At 38.8% G+C, this 20,875-nt stretch overlaps 2 protein-coding genes and 1 long non-coding RNA gene across 5 annotated transcripts; 1 reads left to right on the top strand and 2 right to left on the bottom strand.

Annotated features, from left to right (window-relative positions):
• Positions 1-991: 991 nt before the first annotated feature.
• LOC146478047 (uncharacterized) lies at positions 992-8,591 on the bottom strand. 3 transcript variants are annotated; one of them, XM_085112758.1, is made up of 4 exons: positions 8,472-8,591; positions 7,884-7,972; positions 6,582-7,542; positions 992-5,404 (listed from the first exon to the last, which is right to left on the bottom strand). In XM_085112758.1, exons 3-4 carry the CDS (start codon positions 6,604-6,606, stop codon positions 3,684-3,686), a joined length of 1,746 nt encoding a protein of 581 aa, XP_084968884.1. In that variant the 5' UTR covers positions 6,607-7,542; positions 7,884-7,972; positions 8,472-8,591; the 3' UTR covers positions 992-3,683. The 3 variants fall into 3 exon arrangements, with proteins under 3 accessions (XP_084968884.1, XP_084968885.1, XP_084968886.1); XM_085112759.1 differs by lacking the exon at positions 6,582-7,542 and having other exon boundaries at positions 992-5,427; XM_085112760.1 differs by lacking the exons at positions 6,582-7,542; positions 7,884-7,972; positions 8,472-8,591 and having other exon boundaries at positions 992-4,956; positions 5,067-5,222.
• Positions 8,592-11,577: 2,986 nt separating this feature from the next.
• On the bottom strand, positions 11,578-19,977 carry LOC146478046 (sorting nexin-20-like). The gene is made up of 3 exons (XM_085112757.1): positions 19,767-19,977; positions 17,837-18,003; positions 11,578-15,024 (listed from the first exon to the last, which is right to left on the bottom strand). Exons 1-3 carry the CDS (start codon positions 19,894-19,896, stop codon positions 14,338-14,340), a joined length of 984 nt encoding a protein of 327 aa, XP_084968883.1. The 5' UTR covers positions 19,897-19,977; the 3' UTR covers positions 11,578-14,337.
• On the top strand, positions 19,060-20,811 carry LOC146478045 (uncharacterized). The gene is made up of 3 exons (XR_014865232.1): positions 19,060-19,272; positions 20,551-20,656; positions 20,777-20,811. It is a non-coding gene; the product is annotated as an uncharacterized LOC146478045 (long non-coding RNA).
• The last annotated feature ends 64 nt before the right edge of the window (positions 20,812-20,875 follow it).

Below are 20,875 nucleotides of genomic sequence, written 5' to 3'. Positions count from 1 at the left end.
TCACACACAATATAAAGATAAATAAAATGGCATCAATTTTCATCAGCAATATCGTGGGGGACAACCATTGTTTTGGCAGCAGCCTGTTTCAAATTCAAACAACCGGGCCGTGAGAGGACCAAGACCGTGTTTACTAACTCAGCCAATGTTATTCGTTTCCGCATCTAGGCAAACTTTCGTTTCCCTTTAAATTTCCCGACCAATCCTTTTTTCACTTGTTTGTTTAAGAAAATGAAATTCCTAATTCGATGCGTGTTCCTGCGTCGGGTATATCTAAGCTTTGTATAAATCTCACAGTGATTAGGACATCTTTCGTTTGGCCCATTTCAGTTAACGATTTCAACAACTGCTTCAATACTCTATCAATATTTGTTGTTAACCGGATGTTGAAATCATCAGTTTGTACAGGACCGTAAACAGTGTAAATGGGCTTGAAAGTGCCTTCCAAGAACAATTCTGTTCATAAGTTGGTTTAAATGTTGATTTGACACCGCTCAGGAAAACATTTCAAGTCGTTTCAACATCTGGTAAAATGCAATTTTTAAGAAAATGTCGAAAAAAAAAAAAGATGAAGCGTTTCGCCATCTACTAAAATGGTATCAACATTTTTATTGTTTAATGTCGAGGAAAATAGATGATGATCGTTGAACGATCGAAACATGTCTTGTTACAAACTCAAGGTGGTTGTCCATTTTTAAAGAAATAATTTTTTAAATGAAACCTCCAAATCGCTTTTCATAGCGAGCTAGTGAGCTGCAAAGTTTTAATACAAGATAAAATATGTCAACAGTCGCGGTCAAGGACATCACATTTGTGAAAGGACCGATAAGCAGTATCGAGAGAGGTTTATGTCTAGTTCGCTGTAGTTACAGTCAAAACCAAGTTTTGTTGCGACTGGGTTCCGCCATCGTATGCGTTTTTAAGCTGAGCCGCGGAGTCGCGCTAGTCTGAGATCGATAGAGTCGTTAGGAAAACACATAGACAGATCAAATAACGAGCACAACAATCAACTTTATTGCCATTTTCTGTAACTTTTATATAAAATTACGTGTCCAATAATCATTGTTTGGCAGCAGGTTCTGTTGCGAGTTCTAAAAATTTAGAAAGGAAAATGTTGCGTTTTCCATCTCACCACGGATTCTGAATTTTGCTTGTCAAAAAGTTTAAAATGATTCATTTTCTTTTCCTTTTTCTTGGTCTTCGCGGGTATTTCCGCGCGATCTAAAAGCGAAAAACCCACAAAACTCCAGGGAAACCTTGCTACGCAGGTTCAATTATACATATATCTTATTCGATGGTTTTACATAAAATACGCGCGGATATTTTGCGAGAAATACGAGCAATGAGCAAAATGTCCGAGCGTATTATATGTAAAACCATCGAATATTATTCTACTACAAAAAGAGTTTCTTATTTTTGGCTTCTCTTTTCTGATAAGAGTGTTAAAATACACCCGGCATTAACTGTCTATCAACACAGAAAGCCAGTGAAGTGTCTTTGCCCGTATTCGCCCTGTTGTAAACAGGTCAAACCGGGACACTGCAGTGTATTAGGGTCTTATATTTTGCGCGTTCTCTTGACCTTATTTGGTGGAATGAAATAATAGTAGAATAATAAATACAGTTATTTTATTTAACGGTGTCAAAATTTTAAGGCTCAAGCTCACGCGACAAGACCAGAATTTAGAATGGATAGCTGTAAATCACTCGTCACTAATGGCACGTACATTAAGGTATAACATCAAAATTACACTACAGTGGTTTCTTCTTTACAATTAAAATTCTTTCTTTACAATAGTCACGTAACCTTTCGAATTCAGGGAGAAAAAAACGATTTGGTCATCAACGCGTTCGTTTAGTGGAGGGTTCACTGTAACTGAAATGAAACTAGACATTCATTCACTGAGATACGAACGGTAGGCTGGCTTTTCGGCCATCTTAAGTCACCAAGAGGCGGCACTCTTCCGGCAGTAGTGTCCTGTCATATGGGTGCAATTTTCTTTCCTTTAGTCCTCTGAGTTCGATCAGTGCGAAAGTAACGCGTCTTTCAACGGAGTTGAGTAAGCGTCGTTTTTTTTCGAGATGCCTTGACACAATACAAAGGATCCCAGTGCCTATTCTGGACTTAACCAGAAATGCTGTGCGAAATTTGAGTACGTTCCGGTAGCGGATTTGCCAATAGAGGCACCTATAGAATTTCCTACTGATCTGGAATAAATGGCTCCAGCATTTCGGATCATACCTGATTCCGCTGCTGGAATGCCCATTGGGTTGGCAACGTCTGAATAGAAATCAACTGAATCCGCAAGATCGCTTAAAAATTCCTCTGTTTCGGCCAGAACCTCTTCGTGAAATTCGTTTGCCCGCTTGTAATCAACAGAGTCGTCTAAAGGATTTCCCTGAAGATCATAATCACAAACTACCTGATGATGTTTTTCGCTGTTAATTTCCAACACCTCCCTTTTGCACTCGCGTTCTTCAGTGTCTTTCCCAAGTGCTGAAAAAAATTCGTGCTAAATTGTCAAGGTTGGTGGCAATGAGAGACGTTTGGCCAAAAAGACTGCGCGCAATCTCCAATCCCTTTTTGTGCATTTCAAGTGCTTCAGAGTATTTTCCAAGTCGGTAGCAAACAACGCCCAGATTGTTATAACTTGCGGAGACATCACTATGTTTTACTTCGAAGATCTTTCTTCGAATTTTCAGTGCATTTTCGTGTAATTCTTTAGCTTGATCGTACTGTTCATTTCTACAGGCTACGAGTGCTAAATTGTTGTAACTTGCAGCTACATCACAATGTTCCTCGCCAAAAATACTTCTTCGAATTGCTAGTGCTTTTTCATGGAATTTTTTTGCTTGTTTGTACTCTTTAACATTGTACAATGCAATACCTAAATTGTTGTAGCTTGCAGCAACATCACCATGTTTCTCGCCAAAAGCCTTTTCTCGGATATCGAGGGCCTTCATGTGAAATTCTTTAGCTTTCTTGTGCTTCCCCATGTCATTATAAACAAGCCCCAGGTGGCTATAGCTCGTTGCTACCACTGAGAACATTGTCTGTTCGTTTCATGTTTATGCAAATGTCGATTGCCTTTTCAAGGGATTTTTCAGCTTGGTCATGTTGCCCAATTGTTCTATATACTCTTCCGAGGCTGTTATAGTTTGTCATTAACATGCTCAGTTTGTCTTCACCTTGAATTTCGTCTAAAATTTTGATTGCTTTTTCATGGTATGGAATCGATCGTGCTGGTTGAGACTGCATTGAAAGTACCTTTCCATATACTGTAAAAACGTACGCTGCCACCGAATTCTCCTGCACTTTGCCCCACTCGTCTTTAACTAGGTCCAACGCAAAACCGCTAAAAAAACCTTGCGCGTGAAAAATGGGAAAGTTTGCAGCAGATATCGGCTGTGGAACAAAGCCACCGAATGACGGCTCGACGAGGAATGAATCGTATCAAGTTACCTTCTGGTCCAGAACTGCAACTTGGGTTCTCAAGTAGGGCTTTGCAGTGCGACACAATTGTCCTTAATTGTGTATAGGTATACTCATCGTGTGATGAAAGGGAAATTTCTTTATCTATTAAAGAATTAAAAATCCTTATGGCTGCGGCAGTGGCTTCCAATGTCTCCGTAAATTGTTCAGGATCAAAACGGTTCATTTTCTGGAGAACTTCGTGCACTATGTCATGAACCCTTATGTTCATAAGTGCCTGGTTTTTTCCGTCGCATGAACAGAGAATGAAAGACGATTTTAAGATCTCTCGCTCTAACCAGCTCCTCAGTTATCCCCGTCCTAATGCACACAAAATCCACGGCAGCTTGAATTGGAAGAGATTCTGAAGCACATAATTTCAGAAAGGAGAATGTTTCAAGAAGGACTGCATCGGTCTCAAACGTCCGGTTCAATGCTACTGCAATTGCGGTCGTCATTGTTTTCGAATAACAAAGGCTACCCTCTGCGAGAGGTCCTTCTGTCGCCGCTCGTCTGCCCTTTTGTAATGTTTCCAGGTAATTTGTCCAATTGTAACTGGGAGAGCCATTTCTGACCATGGTTTGGACGTAGAATGCCGCAGCTGCTAACGCTAGTGGTTGGTACTCCAAAACCTCAGCAACCTCGCCGATCTGTTCTTGATTGGCAATGTTCGAAACTTGTCTTAACAGCTCAACTGCATCACTTTGCACCATTCTCTCGCTTAATGACTCGTGGTAAGTATACGGACCATTGAAAGGAAAGGAATTGGTGTCTTGAGTCGTGACCAACACCTGACCGTTACCCCACTCTCTGTTGCCATTTTCTGGCACATAACCATGGACCAAGGACAAGTCAACAACGTTATCGACGATTATCAACCAGTCGTTGAAAGTTCTAGTCTTGGACATGACGAACAGTTTCAGATGCTGGAGAGTCTCCTTTGGCCTCTCAGACTTCGCGATAGCTAAGTTTGTCAAAGCATATTCTGTAATTCCGAGCTGCTTTGCAAGAGCAAGGTACGAGTCAACCAGTGTTTCAAGGCTCTCTGCATCCAGGGTGGCAACAAATACTAGCCCACTGGGGCCTCTTTGACGCCATCTTCTTTTGAAGAACTCTTTCCCCAGTTGACGAGCAAGTTGACTTTTTCCACATCCAGGGATTCCTGATAAATAAATCGTGCTGATACGTCCGCTGCTTACGTCTTTAAGCTCTTTCATTTTCTCCATGATCCTTGTGACATCTTTCCCACGTATGATGATCTCATGAGAAGGCTTGAAAGTGAGGTTACAAAATGACTCAACTTTCGAGTTAATCTCCTCTTTGAGGGCTTCAGCTCGTTCTTTTTGCGTCTGTATTACATTTCGAGCGTCCTGTAAATCAGACTTCGCCTTGATCAATTCATCGTTAAGATTATCAACCTGTACCTTCATCCTGTTGACCTCTGCCGTTGGAAAGGTGGTCTGATTCTTAACCTCTTCGATCTCGCTACACGGAAGACGCAAACGACTGAATGCAAACAGGACTCTGTCTACATAATTCCTAAAGTCGGTTTCACTAAGCTCAGCCTCACTAATGTGTGCAATGTCGTTTCTCACCTGGCGGAGATCGTCCACAGCATTTTGGATGACCGGACTTAGGGACGCACTAATGCTATCTGAGTAGAGGATGGCGAAAAACAGACAACTGCAGTCCCATTCCGCCGTATTTCCATTCAATATTGTTGAGAGAAATCGCGCATTCTTTCTGTGACTTTTTGGAGATTCGTTCCTGTAAAAGTCTAAGCCATTCTTTGGAGTATCTTTCCGCTCTCCATGCCAACGTGTCTTGTAAGTGTTGTAACGGAAATCCCATTCCCGTTTGAAGATTTTTCGTAATCCTTCCGGAACCAGATTAAAGGCAATGTAGCATATTCGAAAGTAGTTCAATTGTTCTCCTTTGTACTCCATTTTTAAAATTCTGTATAGAATGAAAATATTTTTAACCTTTGCGTTAGAAGAAAGCTTGATTCCCAAAAGTCACCACTCTTCTGAATAGTAAAAGGTAACTTTATTTTAGCGCGGGTTCGCGAGGCTTTTCAAGTCCCTAGCAATACTGATATCAGGTGTAATTTGGAGAAAGCATTGTTCCTCTTCCGCCCACGATTCATCGCACTAGTTGTGCGACAGGAGTGAGCTGAGAGCTGAAGAACATATTGAACTGAACACAAGTTTCAAGAGTTTCGGTTTTCAGTTGGAACGTAAGTATACCTTTGTCGATGACTAATAAAATACATCTTTTTTCTTTTTTTCTTTTATCATGTCATCACATTTTTTTCAGTGCGCAAATGCCAATCCGACGACATTCAAATTCTAACACTATACGCATGATGAAAAAAAATGTGATGTTATGTTTTTAGCCTAGATGAAGATGATATATGTATTTTCCGCTTAGTGAAACAGGCATATTCCAAAAAAGAAAATCCAAGTTATCCCAACAGGAGTCAAACCCTAGCATTACTAGTTTGGATGCCCTGGTTCATGTGAGAAACATCCTAGACACATACTAGAATTTGAATGTCCATGAGGGGCATGTGCGCATTAACGGAAAATGAAATACTTGTGTCTTTAGCCTGGTGAACAAATTATAGATGTATTTTTTAGTCGCTGGCACAGGCAGAACGGAAAAAGGTCTCAACAGGAGTCGAACCTATGCAGGATGCCTGTCGCTTGCTCCCAGGAGTCAATCTAGAGTCCGCGTTCTATTAGACCTGTGGTCAAAAACACCCGCTGGACAAGGGTAACGAGGACTCTGGGAACGAGATTGCCCAGGAGTCTCCGGAGAATTCTCGACCCCAGAACTCTTCTCTTTTGCGCGTGACTGACGTAGGCAAGCCGAAAGGCTCTGGTGTCACGAATGTCTCCGGAGCACAGTGGTAGAGCTTACGCATTTGGATTGGTGGGAGGAAGGCTATTGGTTCGACTTCTGTTAAGCCCGAATTGGGATTTTTTTTCGCAAGTAGTTCTGTGTCCCTAACTGATAATTGAAAATACATCTTTCTCGTAACCATGCCATCACATTTCCAACTTGTTAAAGGTCGCTAAACACAAGGGGACAAGTCTTGTTACAGGGACTTCTCTCGAAGACTTTTCCTATCATGTGAACTACCCATTTCTGTCAAAACATCAAGACTCAAGACGAAAGTTTTTTCCCTAAGTCTTGTCCCACAAATTCAAACGGGTTTGAATTCTTTGTCCCTTCGTGTAAACTGCGCACGTACTGTTCTTGGGACAGGGGCTGTGACCAGTTCTGACCCATTAACTCTATAACGGACATGTCCCCTCGTGTATGAGGACCTATATGCGTTGTGGGATGAAAAATGAGCACCAACTCTACTTGGCATCCACGCAGACATTTGCTATGTAAACAAAATAATAAGAGTAAACACTTCAAGTACAGAATCCTACTTAGCAACTTTAATACTTATCGTTAAGCTGCATCGGAAAAAAAACTGCTGATCGTTTTCACCGATGTGCCATCATGAGCCGGCCTCTGACAGTAGCCTCACTTCTAGATGAATTCTGACAGGTTAACGTGTTTTTCCATCTGTGACATTTCGGCACCAGTCCTGTACAGTGATAGCTACAGGCTGTCTAAACTGTGGCGAGCGGCCAATAAATTAAACTAATGCCGTTCAACGATATGTGGGGCATGGGCTACTCCACAATTGTGTATATTGGAAAGATAAACCTGCAGTACGTAGTGGAAGGTAGCCTCGGTTGCTCATCCTTCCAACGAAACAGAAGAGCAAAGCGTACACTACCGCTGTTTAACACCTCTAAATACCAAAGGAGATCGCCCAATATTTTTAAACAGTCCGTATGCTCTCAAGAAGTTTTCATTAAAAATCTATAACTATATAAGCCATGTGCGCGTCACGTGTCTTTAATTAAAAAGTGATTCACGCTATATTTAATTTGGAAACTATAAACTTGGCAAGTCAGACTTAGTAGGGGGTCGCATCCTAGCGCGCGGGCTGTCCTTCCATTGTCCACGAAGTCAGGAAAAAAATGTTATTTGTCTTCTTTACGTTCTCTGCGGGTAATCCATAAATTAAGGGATTAAGAGTCAGCATTCGTGATGCATACTTCGATTATTCGTTAAATAGCAAATATTCGCGTCAAATATGGTACACTTGTTATGTTAAAAAATCTAACATGACTCACTTTCCGTCCCACAAGGCATTGAATTGCAACAAGTAACACGTCATGGACTTTGCCGTTCCCAGTTTGAATAACAAAAGATCGAAGAAACTCAAGAAAGCCAAAATTATTAAAATCGCTCCTGCTCAAATAAAACGACTTCAACGGTAGCTAAAGTTGACAGGAACAACCGTAATGTAGAGGAGGCAAATAAAAATAAGTACAATAGCTCACCGTGTTTCACACGTCACGTATGTTTCTCGTCAAGAGGAATCCAGCCGACCCTGATCTTTCTCGAGATTCACTGACTTCTTGATAACGAACTGAAACGTAATTTTTAAGGCTGATCTTTCTCGCGATTCACTGACTTCTTGATGACGAACTGAAACGTAATTTTTAAGGCAGTAGATAAAATGACATCCTGCGAACTCCGTTAATAGAAAAGTTTTAAACAGTTAAAAAAAAAAGTAAATTATTCTTCAATGTCTTTGAACAGAGCGGAAAGCGAGCACAGTAAAGTAAACAGTGGCTGATCCCGAGTGTCGCATGAAATTCTGGGCGTCGTTTAAAGATCACAACAACGCTGAATAATCAAATTTGTAAGAATTTAAATAGATAAGGAAATACTGAGTGACAAATTAATACGTTATGGAAGAAACCAGAGTAAGTTTATTCCAAACTGAACAGTTTTGTAAACTGATGACGATGATAAATCCAAAATGTATTCATTACCCTTCAGTCTTAGCAGATTCTCAGAGTATTGAAATCAGCTAATCTACACAACAAAACCCCCAAACTGGTTAAGTATAGCCTCTTAATTACCTGTCTTTCATTTGAAAATGATGAACGGGGACGTCCAAATGCTCTTGGGCTTGAGAAACGCTTCGTGGTTGATTGTCGTACTAGAACATGGCTTTCATAAGCTACTAGTTTCGAACGCGGAAGTCGTTTATTGCGTGACTGTAAACCATACCATAAATATTTTTGCAAATCTCCGCTCTTGGGCACTCACGCGCCTACTACCACGCGGTAATATCCAAAATGGCGGTGGGTCCTCAAGGCACTCCGCAGGATAAATAAAATGATAAAAATTAATGATACCTTAATTTAAATGTGCAAATTGGGGGCACTGTGATTATTGTCAACGGTCTGTCTCGGGAGACAAGGGTCAGTGCGCCATGGGTTGGTCTATGAGAGAGCTTACATTGTCTACTATAGCTGTGTAACCCAACCCCGGAAGGGCACATTTTTCCACGGTTTCTGTGATTAAAGGCGGGTGTCAGCTGCATACGTAATGGCCAACTCACTCACAAGGACCAGGAACAAGACCTGTTTTTAAGAAAATCATTTCGAAAAGTGGGAAGAAATTGTTAACTTTGATCGCAAATGCTAGGAATGAGGAGGAAAGGAACAAAGAAAGAATGGACAGAAATGAAAAAATAAAAACTTTTGAAATCACTAATATGTGACCTGTTTCCAGCCGTTGCAGCTACTTTTAATTTATCTCTCACGAGTTAATAATAAAATGTAGGACACGCTACTGAGAGGTTGAATATATAAGTAACTAAAAAGGTTTTGTATAAACACGTAGGCTGCCAGGTAAAGGTTAACTAACCAAGGAAAAAATTTTTTTTCAGGTTTTCTTTTCGCAACTGCTTAATTTGCGTAGTAACTGCGAGGATCTTTCTTCTATCTGAATAACACTATGCGGGTGGCTAGGATGGAAGTCGCTAAAAATTAATATAGTTAGTTCTTTCTTAGAGAAAATCCCTTCATATTTTCTTTCCGGTTTTCTCAGAGCAATTTCATGTTAGCAAAAAGGTTTTTCGCCAAAACATTCGAGCAGTTTTTACCAAAATACAGCTAAATAGCCATGACAGTGCTCCTGTAAGCCAGGAACCACTAAGATTGCTGAAAGTTGCAATATGCAATGCATTGCACTAAGATATTCCCGAGATCTCGGGAATCGCTGTCCTCAGAATCGTGGCCGAGTATCAGGCACGAACCTTGAGACTAAATCAAATTATCATGCATTCATTTACAACTTAAGTATTTGGCTCAATTTTAGCAGGGCTCTTATTTTCTCTGAGGAGGTTATTAGTTACAATTCATGGCAGGAAGGGGAAAAATAAATGCCACAAGGAGAGTCTGTAAGGAGTCGCTGACCTATTCTCAGGCAAACCACCTTTCCCCTCAAACAAAATTGAATTATCTGATCCCCGCATTTCTCGTGTGAATCGCTTACCAACAGAAACAAAGAGAGCCTGATCTCAGGTTGACTTTACTAGAACAGCTGACAAATCATAACCTATGACCTCGTCCTTTTTATGGGGAGTGCCTACCCGTTCTTGCTGATCCATCCCTTGACTCCAAGGTTTGGCCAATTCGACTCTGCGCTCATTGCCTCGGTGTATATGAAGACGACTTTTCCCCAGCACAACTTAAGGAAGATTAAAAAACCTGATTCCAACATATCCTATTGTGGTTATCAATTCGCGAAAAAGATTTTAAAAACCGTGAGATTTGTAGGTCATAAAGCAACACTGAGAGTTGACATATTACGTTAGCACATCTGTCTTAATAAAAGAAACGAAGCAGATGTCACGGTTTTCAAACATCCCAAGACTAATTAACCCTTTCACTCCCAGAAGTGATCAAAATGTAATTTCTCCTGAAGTTATCATACATTGTCAACCAGGAAGGTGACGAGAATAAAGAAAATCATCAACTGGGTGATATTGTTTGATGTAACACCAAATTCTCTGAACTAAATTTAAAAGAAATGTATGTCAGTCAGCCAGGAGAATTATCATTCAGATCATGGGAGTGAAAGGGTTGATTGATAAATGTCACCACAAACAGTTCTCCTCAAGGCCACACTCACCTTGAAAGCCCAAAAAGATTAAAAGCGCCCACCTCCACCCCCTCCCAACAAAAAACATTTGTGTACTAGCCCAGCGTGAAGTAAGAGGAGCGTCCGTTGTATTTCAAAAATTGGTTTTAGATACGGTAGTCAGTGAACTTTTGTTTATGGCTTGTTCATGTTAGCTTTTGTGCTTTGTTTTGCCTTGTTGAAGAGAAATAAACTTGATGTCCCTTGTTTTGTTATTCTCTAGAAAAAAGTCCTCACTTGCTGAAAATGTCGGGAAAATAAAAGCGTCCACCCTTATGGGCCCAAAATTGAATAAGCGCCATGGGCTGTTAATCGGTACCTACTTTTTATGACGCGACTCCTGGGTTCAAACCATTTGCAGTAGAAAAAATTGATCACCATTGTGAACGATGAATAAAAGCCCCTTAGCTTAATTGCCTCTGAAAACTGAAGTGGAACCAAAAGAATCAAAAGAAGGTTCAAGTTTTCAGCCTTGTTTACATATTAAGAAGTTTGTCCACTGAGGACCTTGGGTCATAGTTTTAACGCTGTTGCTCTCTGTAGTATTCGAATTTAAAGCATTTATGTAAATCTCCAGGCCCTGGTTGTTCAAAGAGTGGATAATGCTATCCAGGGGATAAATGTACTCCGACTGATACATTTTACCCACTGGATAGCGATTTATCCGCGGGATAAAGTTATCCACTCTTTGAACAACCGGGGCCAGTGTTGGGGCACCAACCTCTGGGTTTTTTTTTCTTCCATTACTTGTGAAAATCCCCAGGTTTACACATCTGGCCCCAGTTGTTCAAAGGCCGGATAACTTTATCCAGTGGATAAGTCACTATCCGACAGTTTCAATCTGTGCAAAGATTTCAGTATTTCGTCGTGTACAAGCGAATATGCACACTCTAACCACAGTCTGGTTTAGGAGTGTACGAAAACCTTGGGCTACGTTTAACGTGAAGTATATTTTAGACCCCGAATAGTGCCTTATCCAGCGGATAAAGTTATCCGGCCTTTGAACAACTGGAAAAATTGACAGCTCCAAAAATATATTCTATTTATATCAGTTTATTTATAATTTATTTCTTTATTAATACAAAAAAGAACCAATTGAAACCAAAACTGATGATTAAAAACCCAACGTTTTGGTGTCATCATGATGCCATTTTCACTGTACCGAAAAAGATGGTGACTTGTACATTTACCAATTCTTAGCGCACGAAATCCCTAAAAACTTCCAACCTAGCACACATAATGTTGTCAGTACAGGGGCGAATTTCACCCCCAAAATTTGGCTTTCTCTGTGCCTATTTGTTGTGTAAGGTTCGCAAGGTATTATGATAAAATGTACAGCCACTATCTTTTTCTGTATGGTGGATTGTGAAGGTAATTAGCTAAGGCAGGGTCCGTTTTAGGAGTACAAAAACAAAATTAGACAAATACTTTAGCTTAAATCGAGTCTGATTGCAAGTTCTAGTCTGCCTTCACTACTTTTAATTAGCTTCACAAATTTTGGCATTATGATGACATAGAGACTGATCAACTTTTTTCATCTTGTCTGCAAATAAATTAGAATAATTTGATATATTTTTTTTAATTACTGTAATAATTTAAGACGCTGACTTTTTTACAGTTAATTTACATAAAGCTTTGAACATTTTATTTTAGATAATAATCTATGCTCAATTTCTGCCGCTCTCTCGGGACCAGCTTTCCTCCCCAAGAAGAGAGGGGGGATGAGTGCAGGCTCATTTTCCCAAACAGTGGCTAGTAACCACGCCTAATAATAATAATAATAATAATAATAATAATAATAATAATAATAATAATCTTATTTCCAGTTTTTTTTTACATATATGGTTAATAAAAAAGCAAAGGCATTTAATGATCCTTCGCTATTATAGTATTAAATAGATATTAATATTTGTTAGATGTATTTTATATACACCATCATTTACAGCCAATGGACAAAGAGTGAAAGTTTCTGAAGGAACTGTGATGCTTTGTTGGCAGGAGAGTGAAAATGAATGTTTGGTTTCATCAACTAAGTCAGCAAGTTAAATACGTCACCTTATTATTCCACTATTATATCATTTCACCAAATAAGGTCAAGAGAACGTGCAAAATATAAGACCGTAATTTACTGTAGTGTCCTGGTTTGAACCATGTACTACAGAAAGACATTTCATTGGCTTTCTGTGTTGTTTACGTCATTAGCATGTGCCAAAACTGATGAACAGATACATAATGCCGGGTGTATTTCAACACTTTCTAGAAAAGAAAGCCAAAATAACAAAATCTTTCTGTGGTGGAATAATAAACCTCTTATTTGATGGTTTTACATACAATATCAGCGGACATTTTGCTCATTGCTCACAAAATATCCATGTGGACTATATGCAAAACCATCAAATAAGATATATATAATTATGTATATGCTATAGTGGCCAATTTGCCTCATTAGCTCAGTTATAAAGCCAAACATTTGAATCATTTACAACATTAATTTTATTTCTCTTTTTCCTGTTCTCCAAAGAATTTTTCCACATCATGTAACTCTGCACCAAATATAAAATTCTTACATATTGTCAGTAATTAAGCAGTGGCAAAAGCTTCATGAGTGCTTAATTAATTTTCATAATTTGAGTTTGAATGTGTATCGTATATTAATTGTTCTCCACAGAGATAAATAACACCTCAAGCAGACTGGTTCTCAATTGCATTTAAAAAGTACCAGTAATTTCCAATATTGCTTTGGTCTTGATTTAGGACGCTCTCTTGTTGGCTTGCAAAGCTTGCACCAATTTCTTAACCAATGAGAAGCAAGCCAAAACCAATCGAGACTACGCTTGGTGCAATCATTAAGCAGTAGCAATAGCCTCGTGAATGCTAAGTTAATTTTCATAATTTGAGTTTGAATGTGTATCGTATATTATTTGTACTGGACAGAGATAAATAATACCTCAAGCAGACTGGTTCTCAATTGCATTTAAAAAGTAATTTCCATTTGCTTTGGTTTTGCTTTACTAAACTGTCTCATTGGTTTGCAAAACTTGCACCATTTTCTCAACCAATGAGAAGCAAAGCCAAAACCAATCAAGACTATGCTTGGCACCAGTTTGCTAGGTTAACTTTTAAGACAATTTTTGCAAAATCCATATATTTTTACAAAGCAATTACCACCCCTATCATATAGACACTCCCTACTAAAATTCACACTGACTCTACCTCTATATAATAAGGGCATCTTCTATGTACATTCAACTGTGTTCTTTTGCTGTCTGTTTTAAAGATGGTGCCTCCTTTTGCTAATGCACATACATTCTGCGCATCTTGGGTGGACAGCGCATACTATTCAAAGGTATTTTTGTGCAGTTTATGACTATTGTGGTAAAAGAAGATCTTAGCAAGTGTTATTGAAAAATCCAAAGAGAAAATTGTGGGGAACCATGCATTTTTGTCAGAGATAATTACGATGATGAGAAATGAAGACCATTATCATTATTATTATTATTGTTATTATTGTTATTGTTGTTGTTGTTGTAATTGTTGTTGTTATTATTATTATTATTATTATTATTATTATTATCATTATTATTAAGCTTCAATTTAGGAAAAAATTCCATACTTTGTTTTGTATTAAAAAATGCATAGTTAACGAGCTCAATTTTCTTTTCGGATTCATTATCTCTTGCTAAATCTGCTTTTCTAGCACAGTCATAAACCATGGAAAAATACAACGTACCTCAATATTACAAGACACTATCCTTAAAGAGGTTTGATTGCACAAGTATTTCTTGCGACACCAGTTCACGTAGGTTTGTTAAATCTCATAACTACAAGTGCTCGTAGTGACAAAGTATGGTCAACATCAATCCCCGTCATTTTCTGAACACGACTCAAATGTCTTTCTAAAGGTTTCTTGTCCATTTGAAGTTTCCTCGTCAGTTCTGCTGCCGTGTCCAACAAAGGAATCATATGAGGGCACAAATAATCATCTTTCAATAATTCTAGTGCTGCCATTGCATAACGTTCAGCATCCTCCCATCTGTCTTGGGCCTCAAGTACAACAACAACTGAAGATAGGGTGGCAATAACCTCTCTAACCTTGTCACACAACTTAACTTGAAGATGCAGACTGTTTATGAATAGTTCTAATGCATCACTCAATTCACCACCTATCAGATGGTCAGTTGCCTCTCGCAGTCCTGGTAGATAGAAAAATTCTCTGAAAGCTGAATGCTGCTGGACTTCCTTGTCAAGGTAAATTGTCTGTAGAAATTTCTGAAAAGCCATACGCCTGGATTCAATTAATTCAGGGTTTAAATTGCTTTTCTGACCTAGAACTTTCCCTGGAAAATTGATGTCTTTCACGACCATAGGAACGTCTTTCTTGAGTGCCTTGTACAGAGCTGCAAAATCTGAGAATCTTCTTTCTACCGAAACTTTTTCTTTATCAATTCCCATTTCTGTTCTGAGGACCATCACACAGTAGAACTGAAACGAAAATTTCAGGTTAGGATAAATGATTATTTGTCGGTAGTTATCATAGAGCTTCAATGTTATTAATGAAGGGCTGATAGTTAGCATAACGGTCTTTTATTAAAAACTGGATCATTTTATAATGCAATTCCAGGGATTTGATTGACTTAAGCGGCCAAATTTTTATGAGCCATTATAACATGCCTGAGAAATAGCGACCATTAAAACGGTCTTCTGGTTGTTCTTGCCAAGAGAAACCAGCAAGATCTAACAATATTTCTTGATTGTTTAAATAAAACAATTATTTCACTCGCACTTATTGGATGTGAGATGATTACAGCCAACTCAGCGCTTTTCACCTTGTTGGCTATCTATCATCTTATATCCAATGCACGCTCATGGAATAATTGTTAAATGTAGAGTTTTAGGCCGATTTTTCGTTTTGCTCAACAGTGTCTGATGTTTGGGATGTGGCCTTCAATATGTTCAGCTGGTTTACGCTAAGTTTTGAAAAAAATAAGACCAAAATATCAAGTCAAAAAAAAGAAAAGCAAAGAAAGAAGTTATGTGGAACAACTGATGTTTTGGAGCAATAAACAAACACACAAACAAAAAAAGTAATGTTGTTTGATTAAATAATTAATAATTTGAAGGCCAGGCCCCAGTTGTTCAAAGACCGGATAACTTTATCCGCTGGATAAGGCACTCTTCTTTACTAAAATATACTTCACATTAAATGTTGTCCACGGTTTTCGTATACTCCCCAACTAATCAGTGGTTAGAGTGTGCATATTCACTTGTGCACAAGCAGGGCAAAAAACTTCCGCTTGTCCGCCCGTTCGAGACTAGTACTCTCATATCTTGGAGAAGTGGATTTCCAAAAGCACTTGTCCTATGGGACGAGTAGAGTTTGCCTAAAAAAGATGTTCTTTTCTACTGAGGTCTGAGTTCCCAAGCATTTTGGACTTTGTAAACTTTGAAAATGTCACATTACCCACTTTAAAAACATGCAAAATAAAATCAGATCACATGCTACATTTTCACACTCAGTGTACAAGATGTCGGCTAATCTGCTTGACCTATGGAAAATCGGTAGCAAAAGAAAACCTGACTCCAGCAAAGAGGAACATCCTAAGAGTGAAAAAGTGAAAAAATATGAAGAAAGTCAAATTCCAACCAACATGGAAAAAAAAAATTCCCTGGGTTAAATTTGACGTGGAGAAGAATGAAATGTTCTATATTGTGTGCCGCAAGAATCCGACAGCAGCCGATAAAGCCAGCCGGCTTTATGTCGGCATCAATGGATCGTCTGCCACTGGTTTTCACCATGATTCAGATGATTTCCTTGAAAATAGCCTTAGAATATTGCCGAGACTTATATGTTTCATCTTAGATCGCAGTTTTAATGCCTCATTAGATGTCCTGCATTTTCTCAAGTCGTGTATGAAGAATGTGAGTGATTCCTGATGGGTCTTTATGAAATAGTGTTGTTTAAAAAGTGCAAAGAACAACATAAATTGAAATAACCATTAAAATAAATACTCAAGATTTGGTACAAAACAGATTATACAATTTCTACGTTTTTTTATGATATTTTGTTATTCACTTAAATAATTATTTCGGACTAGTGAATTTAACTTTCGGATAACCAGAATCTGAACGTTACTCGTCCAATGGACAAGTGGAATAAAAAAAAGTTTTTTGCCCTGATGAGGAAATACTGAAATCTTTGCACAGATTGAAACTGTCGGATAGAGACTTATCCACTCGATAAAGTAATCTGGCCTTTGAACAACTGGGGCCTGATGCAAAAATTCAGCCACCTTTAAATTAAATGAAAAATGGGTAAACATAAGATGGTTATACACTCAGCCCTTCAACTGCATCATCTCTAGACACCCTGAGGCTACTCAGGTCTTTATTTGTTTTTTTTTTTTATGTTTTTGTTTTTTGTTTTTCTAAACATGGAAAAATGACTCTAACATTGGCAGTTGTTAGTTTCAGAAGGGCCTCTTTCACATACACACCAACAGCTTTGGAAATAAAACATACAAAAATTAATGTATAAATTTATATTGAACTACAGATGAAAGAATGATCAAATGAGAGAAAATTGAAGTTATGTATGCAAGAAAGGAAAAAATCCAAGCTCAAACAGGATTCCAATCCATGAATCTGCAATACCAGTGCAGAACTCTACCAACTGAGCTATTTTATTTTTTGTAGAGGTGAAGTGATGGAACTGAAGCATATGATATATTGAACTGCAGATGAAAGAATGAATAAATGAGAGACCATCACAAATATGTATGCAACCTACAGCTTTCTCAACAATTACTGCCACCAGTTGCAATGTTATCCTACTAGCTCCCAAAACCTGTGGAACTGTGTTAGACAACAGGAACCAGAAAGACATTGGATCTGTCTTCTTATGTCCCCATGCACCCTTAATACTGGAGCAATTATCCAAATAAGTCAAAGTCAAAGTGACATAAGTAGCCCAAAAAGCAGTAATTGGACCATCACCAATAGTCTTGGCCTCTGCAACATTCACAAAAATCAGATATGCCAAACCTTTCCAACCTCCCACTCCTGCAGATAAAATAACACTAGCAGGTGTATTAGAAAGCCAGAGCTACTGCCTAAAAAGCAACAGCAACAACAAGAAGACAAAACTTGTTGCTTCACACCCCTATATAATTCACTTTTTATATAATATGTTACGTACATACATCACTGACATGCTGTATGTATCTGTCCAATATCATCAGTTTTATTAAAACTGTCACAACATGAGTAAAAGAGGCACTAAGAAAAAAACACATACCACACGCTTGCTTTGTTGATCTATCCTTGTCGAAAAAATTTCAAATCTTATACTTTGAGGGTCAGAAGAGATCGATATGCCATGGCCTTTGCAAATGGAATCAAGACTATCAAGATCTTGATCCTCCTCGTCAGACTCAATGTCATCCAAGAAGACGATGCCTTTCTCTGTAAACAAAAATATTAACCCACTGAACATTACAAAGGTTTAATTTCTCTCTGGCTGTCATTCACTTACTTTGTAACAGTCTTAGCTGCAATTATTATCAACATGCAAATTCTCCTTATATTTCTTCTTTTTTTTTTACAGACATATCAATTTGGGAATACAGCTGCAGTTGCGAGGAATTTTTGTCACGGCATTTTTATCGTTAATGATAATTTAATTTATTGCTTGAGGCCTGGTTCACACTAGCAACAAAAGTGACGGAAGTGGAATCACAGCTGGAGTCAGAAACAAAAGATTCTTCTGACATACTGTAAATTAATATAACTACCGGTAAAGTGCAGAAACCCAAGCCTCACTTTCGTTCAAAATGGCAGAAAGCTGCCATGTTTTCCATTTTAAATCTTGTGTAAAGGGATTGGGAATGAGCTACATGATTGGTGGATTCTTCTGCTTGCACCTCCGATTCTGATCAACCAGTTTACACTTGATCGCAAGTGACGCAATCAAAAGCGGAATTGGATGAAAAATGAAATGTTCTGATGCTTGCAATTCTGATTCCATTGAGTTTATGATTGAGATTCTGTCTCTTTTTTTTTTGTTCACACTGGAATGGAAGGTTTGTTATGCTTCCAACTCCTACTCCACTTGAATCCTATTTTATTGCCTGTGTGGACCAGCCCTAATTAGCAATAAATCTGTATGGGTCACAGGTAGAATTAATTAAAATCCAGGATTTTGCGTCTAAAAGGGGGTACTAGGAAAACACATGCATCTGCATCCAATCAAGATCAATTAACCAACACAACCAACGTTAAAAGTAAAGTTTCCAAACTTTCCTCACTTAAAGCAATGTACAACGTCTGTGATGGACGACCTATTGGACACAAATGGAAGTCTCCAAAAATGGGAATATTACGCTCTCCTTGGAAGACGTTTAAAAAATATTTGCTGGAATACATCCAAAATTCCAAAGACAGTTACCGCAAGCAATGAGCATTCAAAGTTGAACAAAGAGAGGCTACGAAGAAAATTTTGCCTTCTAGCTTAAATTACAAACATGGCTGTTTTGTAAATTTTCCAGGATTGGTTACACTAAACATAGGATCAAGCTTCAACATTTTCCACCTTTTTGTGAGAAAGAATTTTCGTTTTCAGGTTAATATGTCTTTAAGTGTCCCTGGGTGTGAAATTGTCACTTTCTGTCCTGTGGGGACTTGGATGGCAAGAAGGGAAAAAAAAATGCAGATCCCCAGGGGTATGTTCAGGAGGTATGGTTCACAATTATTGAAAGGGGAAATCTATATCTGAACAGAATAAACTTATAAATAACTTAAGTCTTTTATTTTATTCCGAATGATGAATCAATCTTTTCATTTCAGTTTCTAACATTCTCGAAGAGCCAGGCTAAACTCCGAATTAAGAACCTTTTTAATCACCCCCACCTAAAGAACGAAGTCACATTGTATAAATGTACATTTCATGTAAGGATCATTGTAAACTGTGGGCCACAAACATCATCCTTGCTTGGCAAGAATACATCATCCTTGCTTTTCATTTTGGGATTTTGGAAAGTAAACTAGTTATTTAAGCTTGCATACATAAAGACTATGTACTAGAAGAAAGTGTACTTTCAAAGTACTGTAGTAGGTTAAAGTTTATCTTCTGAACTGCACATTATCATTATCCTGACTTCAGCTTTCTCGTGATTATGCCTTGGTCAACATTACAAGTATACTCGATTTGGTCGAGTGCAAAGACTAACCTCCAGAGTAAATTATGGGACCTACGCCATTTACAAGCTGTCCATTGAAGGAAATGCTGTCCAATGAGGTTTCTGACGGCCCATCTGGATCTACTTCAGTACAATCATCTAGATACCAGCGCGATTCCATTGAAAATTTACAAATTTCTTACTCATGTTCATCGATACACCGGAAAATGCGTGTTTACTTCCACGCGAGCTCTCACCGTGAAGCATTATGGGAAGAAATGGGAAGATCTTGCTGCTGACTGGTTCCCAGTCTACTCTCGAGGTCCTTGATTCGTGAGTCACGGACGGCAACCGGAAGTCGAATGTTTCCTTTTTTGGCGTGGTTTTGCTTCTTATAGCTTACCACGGATAGGAAAATATCTTGGTGATGACTGCGGCTTGACGTTAGAAACGCGATGGCATGAAAACTCTCTAGAAGGGGGAAAATTCAATTTCCGGTTGCAGTCCGTGACTCAAACACGCCTGTGCTTAAGTTCTCTATTAGTTTACCACTGAAACCGTCATGTAGACGTCACGCATATGTCACAGACACAACCATCCCTGATCACGTATTTTACCAACACCCTATTATCCTCAGCCTATCCTGGAAGTAACACACCACTCACAACAGATGACAAAATGCATTAGCCTCCCACGCAGTCGTTTTAAGGTTTTTTTTTCGTGGGGAGGCTGTAATACGAGTCTCCTAAAAACGACTGTGTGCGAGGCCACCTGATTCATCATCTATCACAACAACTGCTCGAAAGTACAAAAACTATTGGGTCTGTCTCTACAGATAAGGCTATACGACTGACAGAATTGAAATACAGTATTGTGAAAGGGATATAAGGCTTGGGCGGCACATACCCAAAACCTACTCAAGTACCTTCCAACAGGGCTGAGTTGCTAGAAGCATGGTTAGTGCTAACCATTGGTTAAGAGGTATTAAAACCTATAGGTTGTCATGGCATTGAACCCGGGTTAGCGCTAACCATGCTTCGAGCAACCGGGCCCAGGAGGAGAGAGGCAGGGGGCGCCCTAAAGCTACACTTTTTTATACCAAAGCCATGAAGATGACAGCTGGGTAAGTACTCTTAACCAGCATAAAACTAAAATTAACC

The sequence above is a fragment of the Pavona decussata genome, unplaced genomic scaffold (assembly GCF_977016875.1).
Source record: "Pavona decussata unplaced genomic scaffold, jaPavDecu1.1 SCAFFOLD_67, whole genome shotgun sequence".
NCBI classification, from domain to species: Eukaryota; Metazoa; Cnidaria; class Anthozoa; order Scleractinia; family Agariciidae; genus Pavona; species Pavona decussata.
Note: the sequence above shows the minus strand (reverse complement) of the source record. Positions and strands in the feature narration are given on the sequence as shown.

Excerpts from the sequence above, each read along its gene's own strand:
- LOC146478046 (XM_085112757.1), bottom strand. The coding sequence starts at position 19,896 with ATGGAATCGCGCTGGTATCTAGATGATTGTACTGAAGTAGATCCAGAT. Across the intron at positions 18,004-19,766 it reads TCCCATAATTTACTCTGGAG|AGAAAGGCATCGTCTTCTTG; the intron begins GTTAGTCTTTGC and ends TTTTGTTTACAG. Across the intron at positions 15,025-17,836 it reads ATCAACAAAGCAAGCGTGTG|TTCTACTGTGTGATGGTCCT; the intron begins GTATGTGTTTTT and ends TTTTCGTTTCAG.
- LOC146478047 (XM_085112758.1), bottom strand. The coding sequence starts at position 6,606 with ATGATAGGAAAAGTCTTCGAGAGAA. Across the intron at positions 5,405-6,581 it reads AGGAAAAGTCTTCGAGAGAA|GAGAACAATTGAACTACTTT; the intron begins GTCCCTGTAACA and ends TGGAGTACAAAG.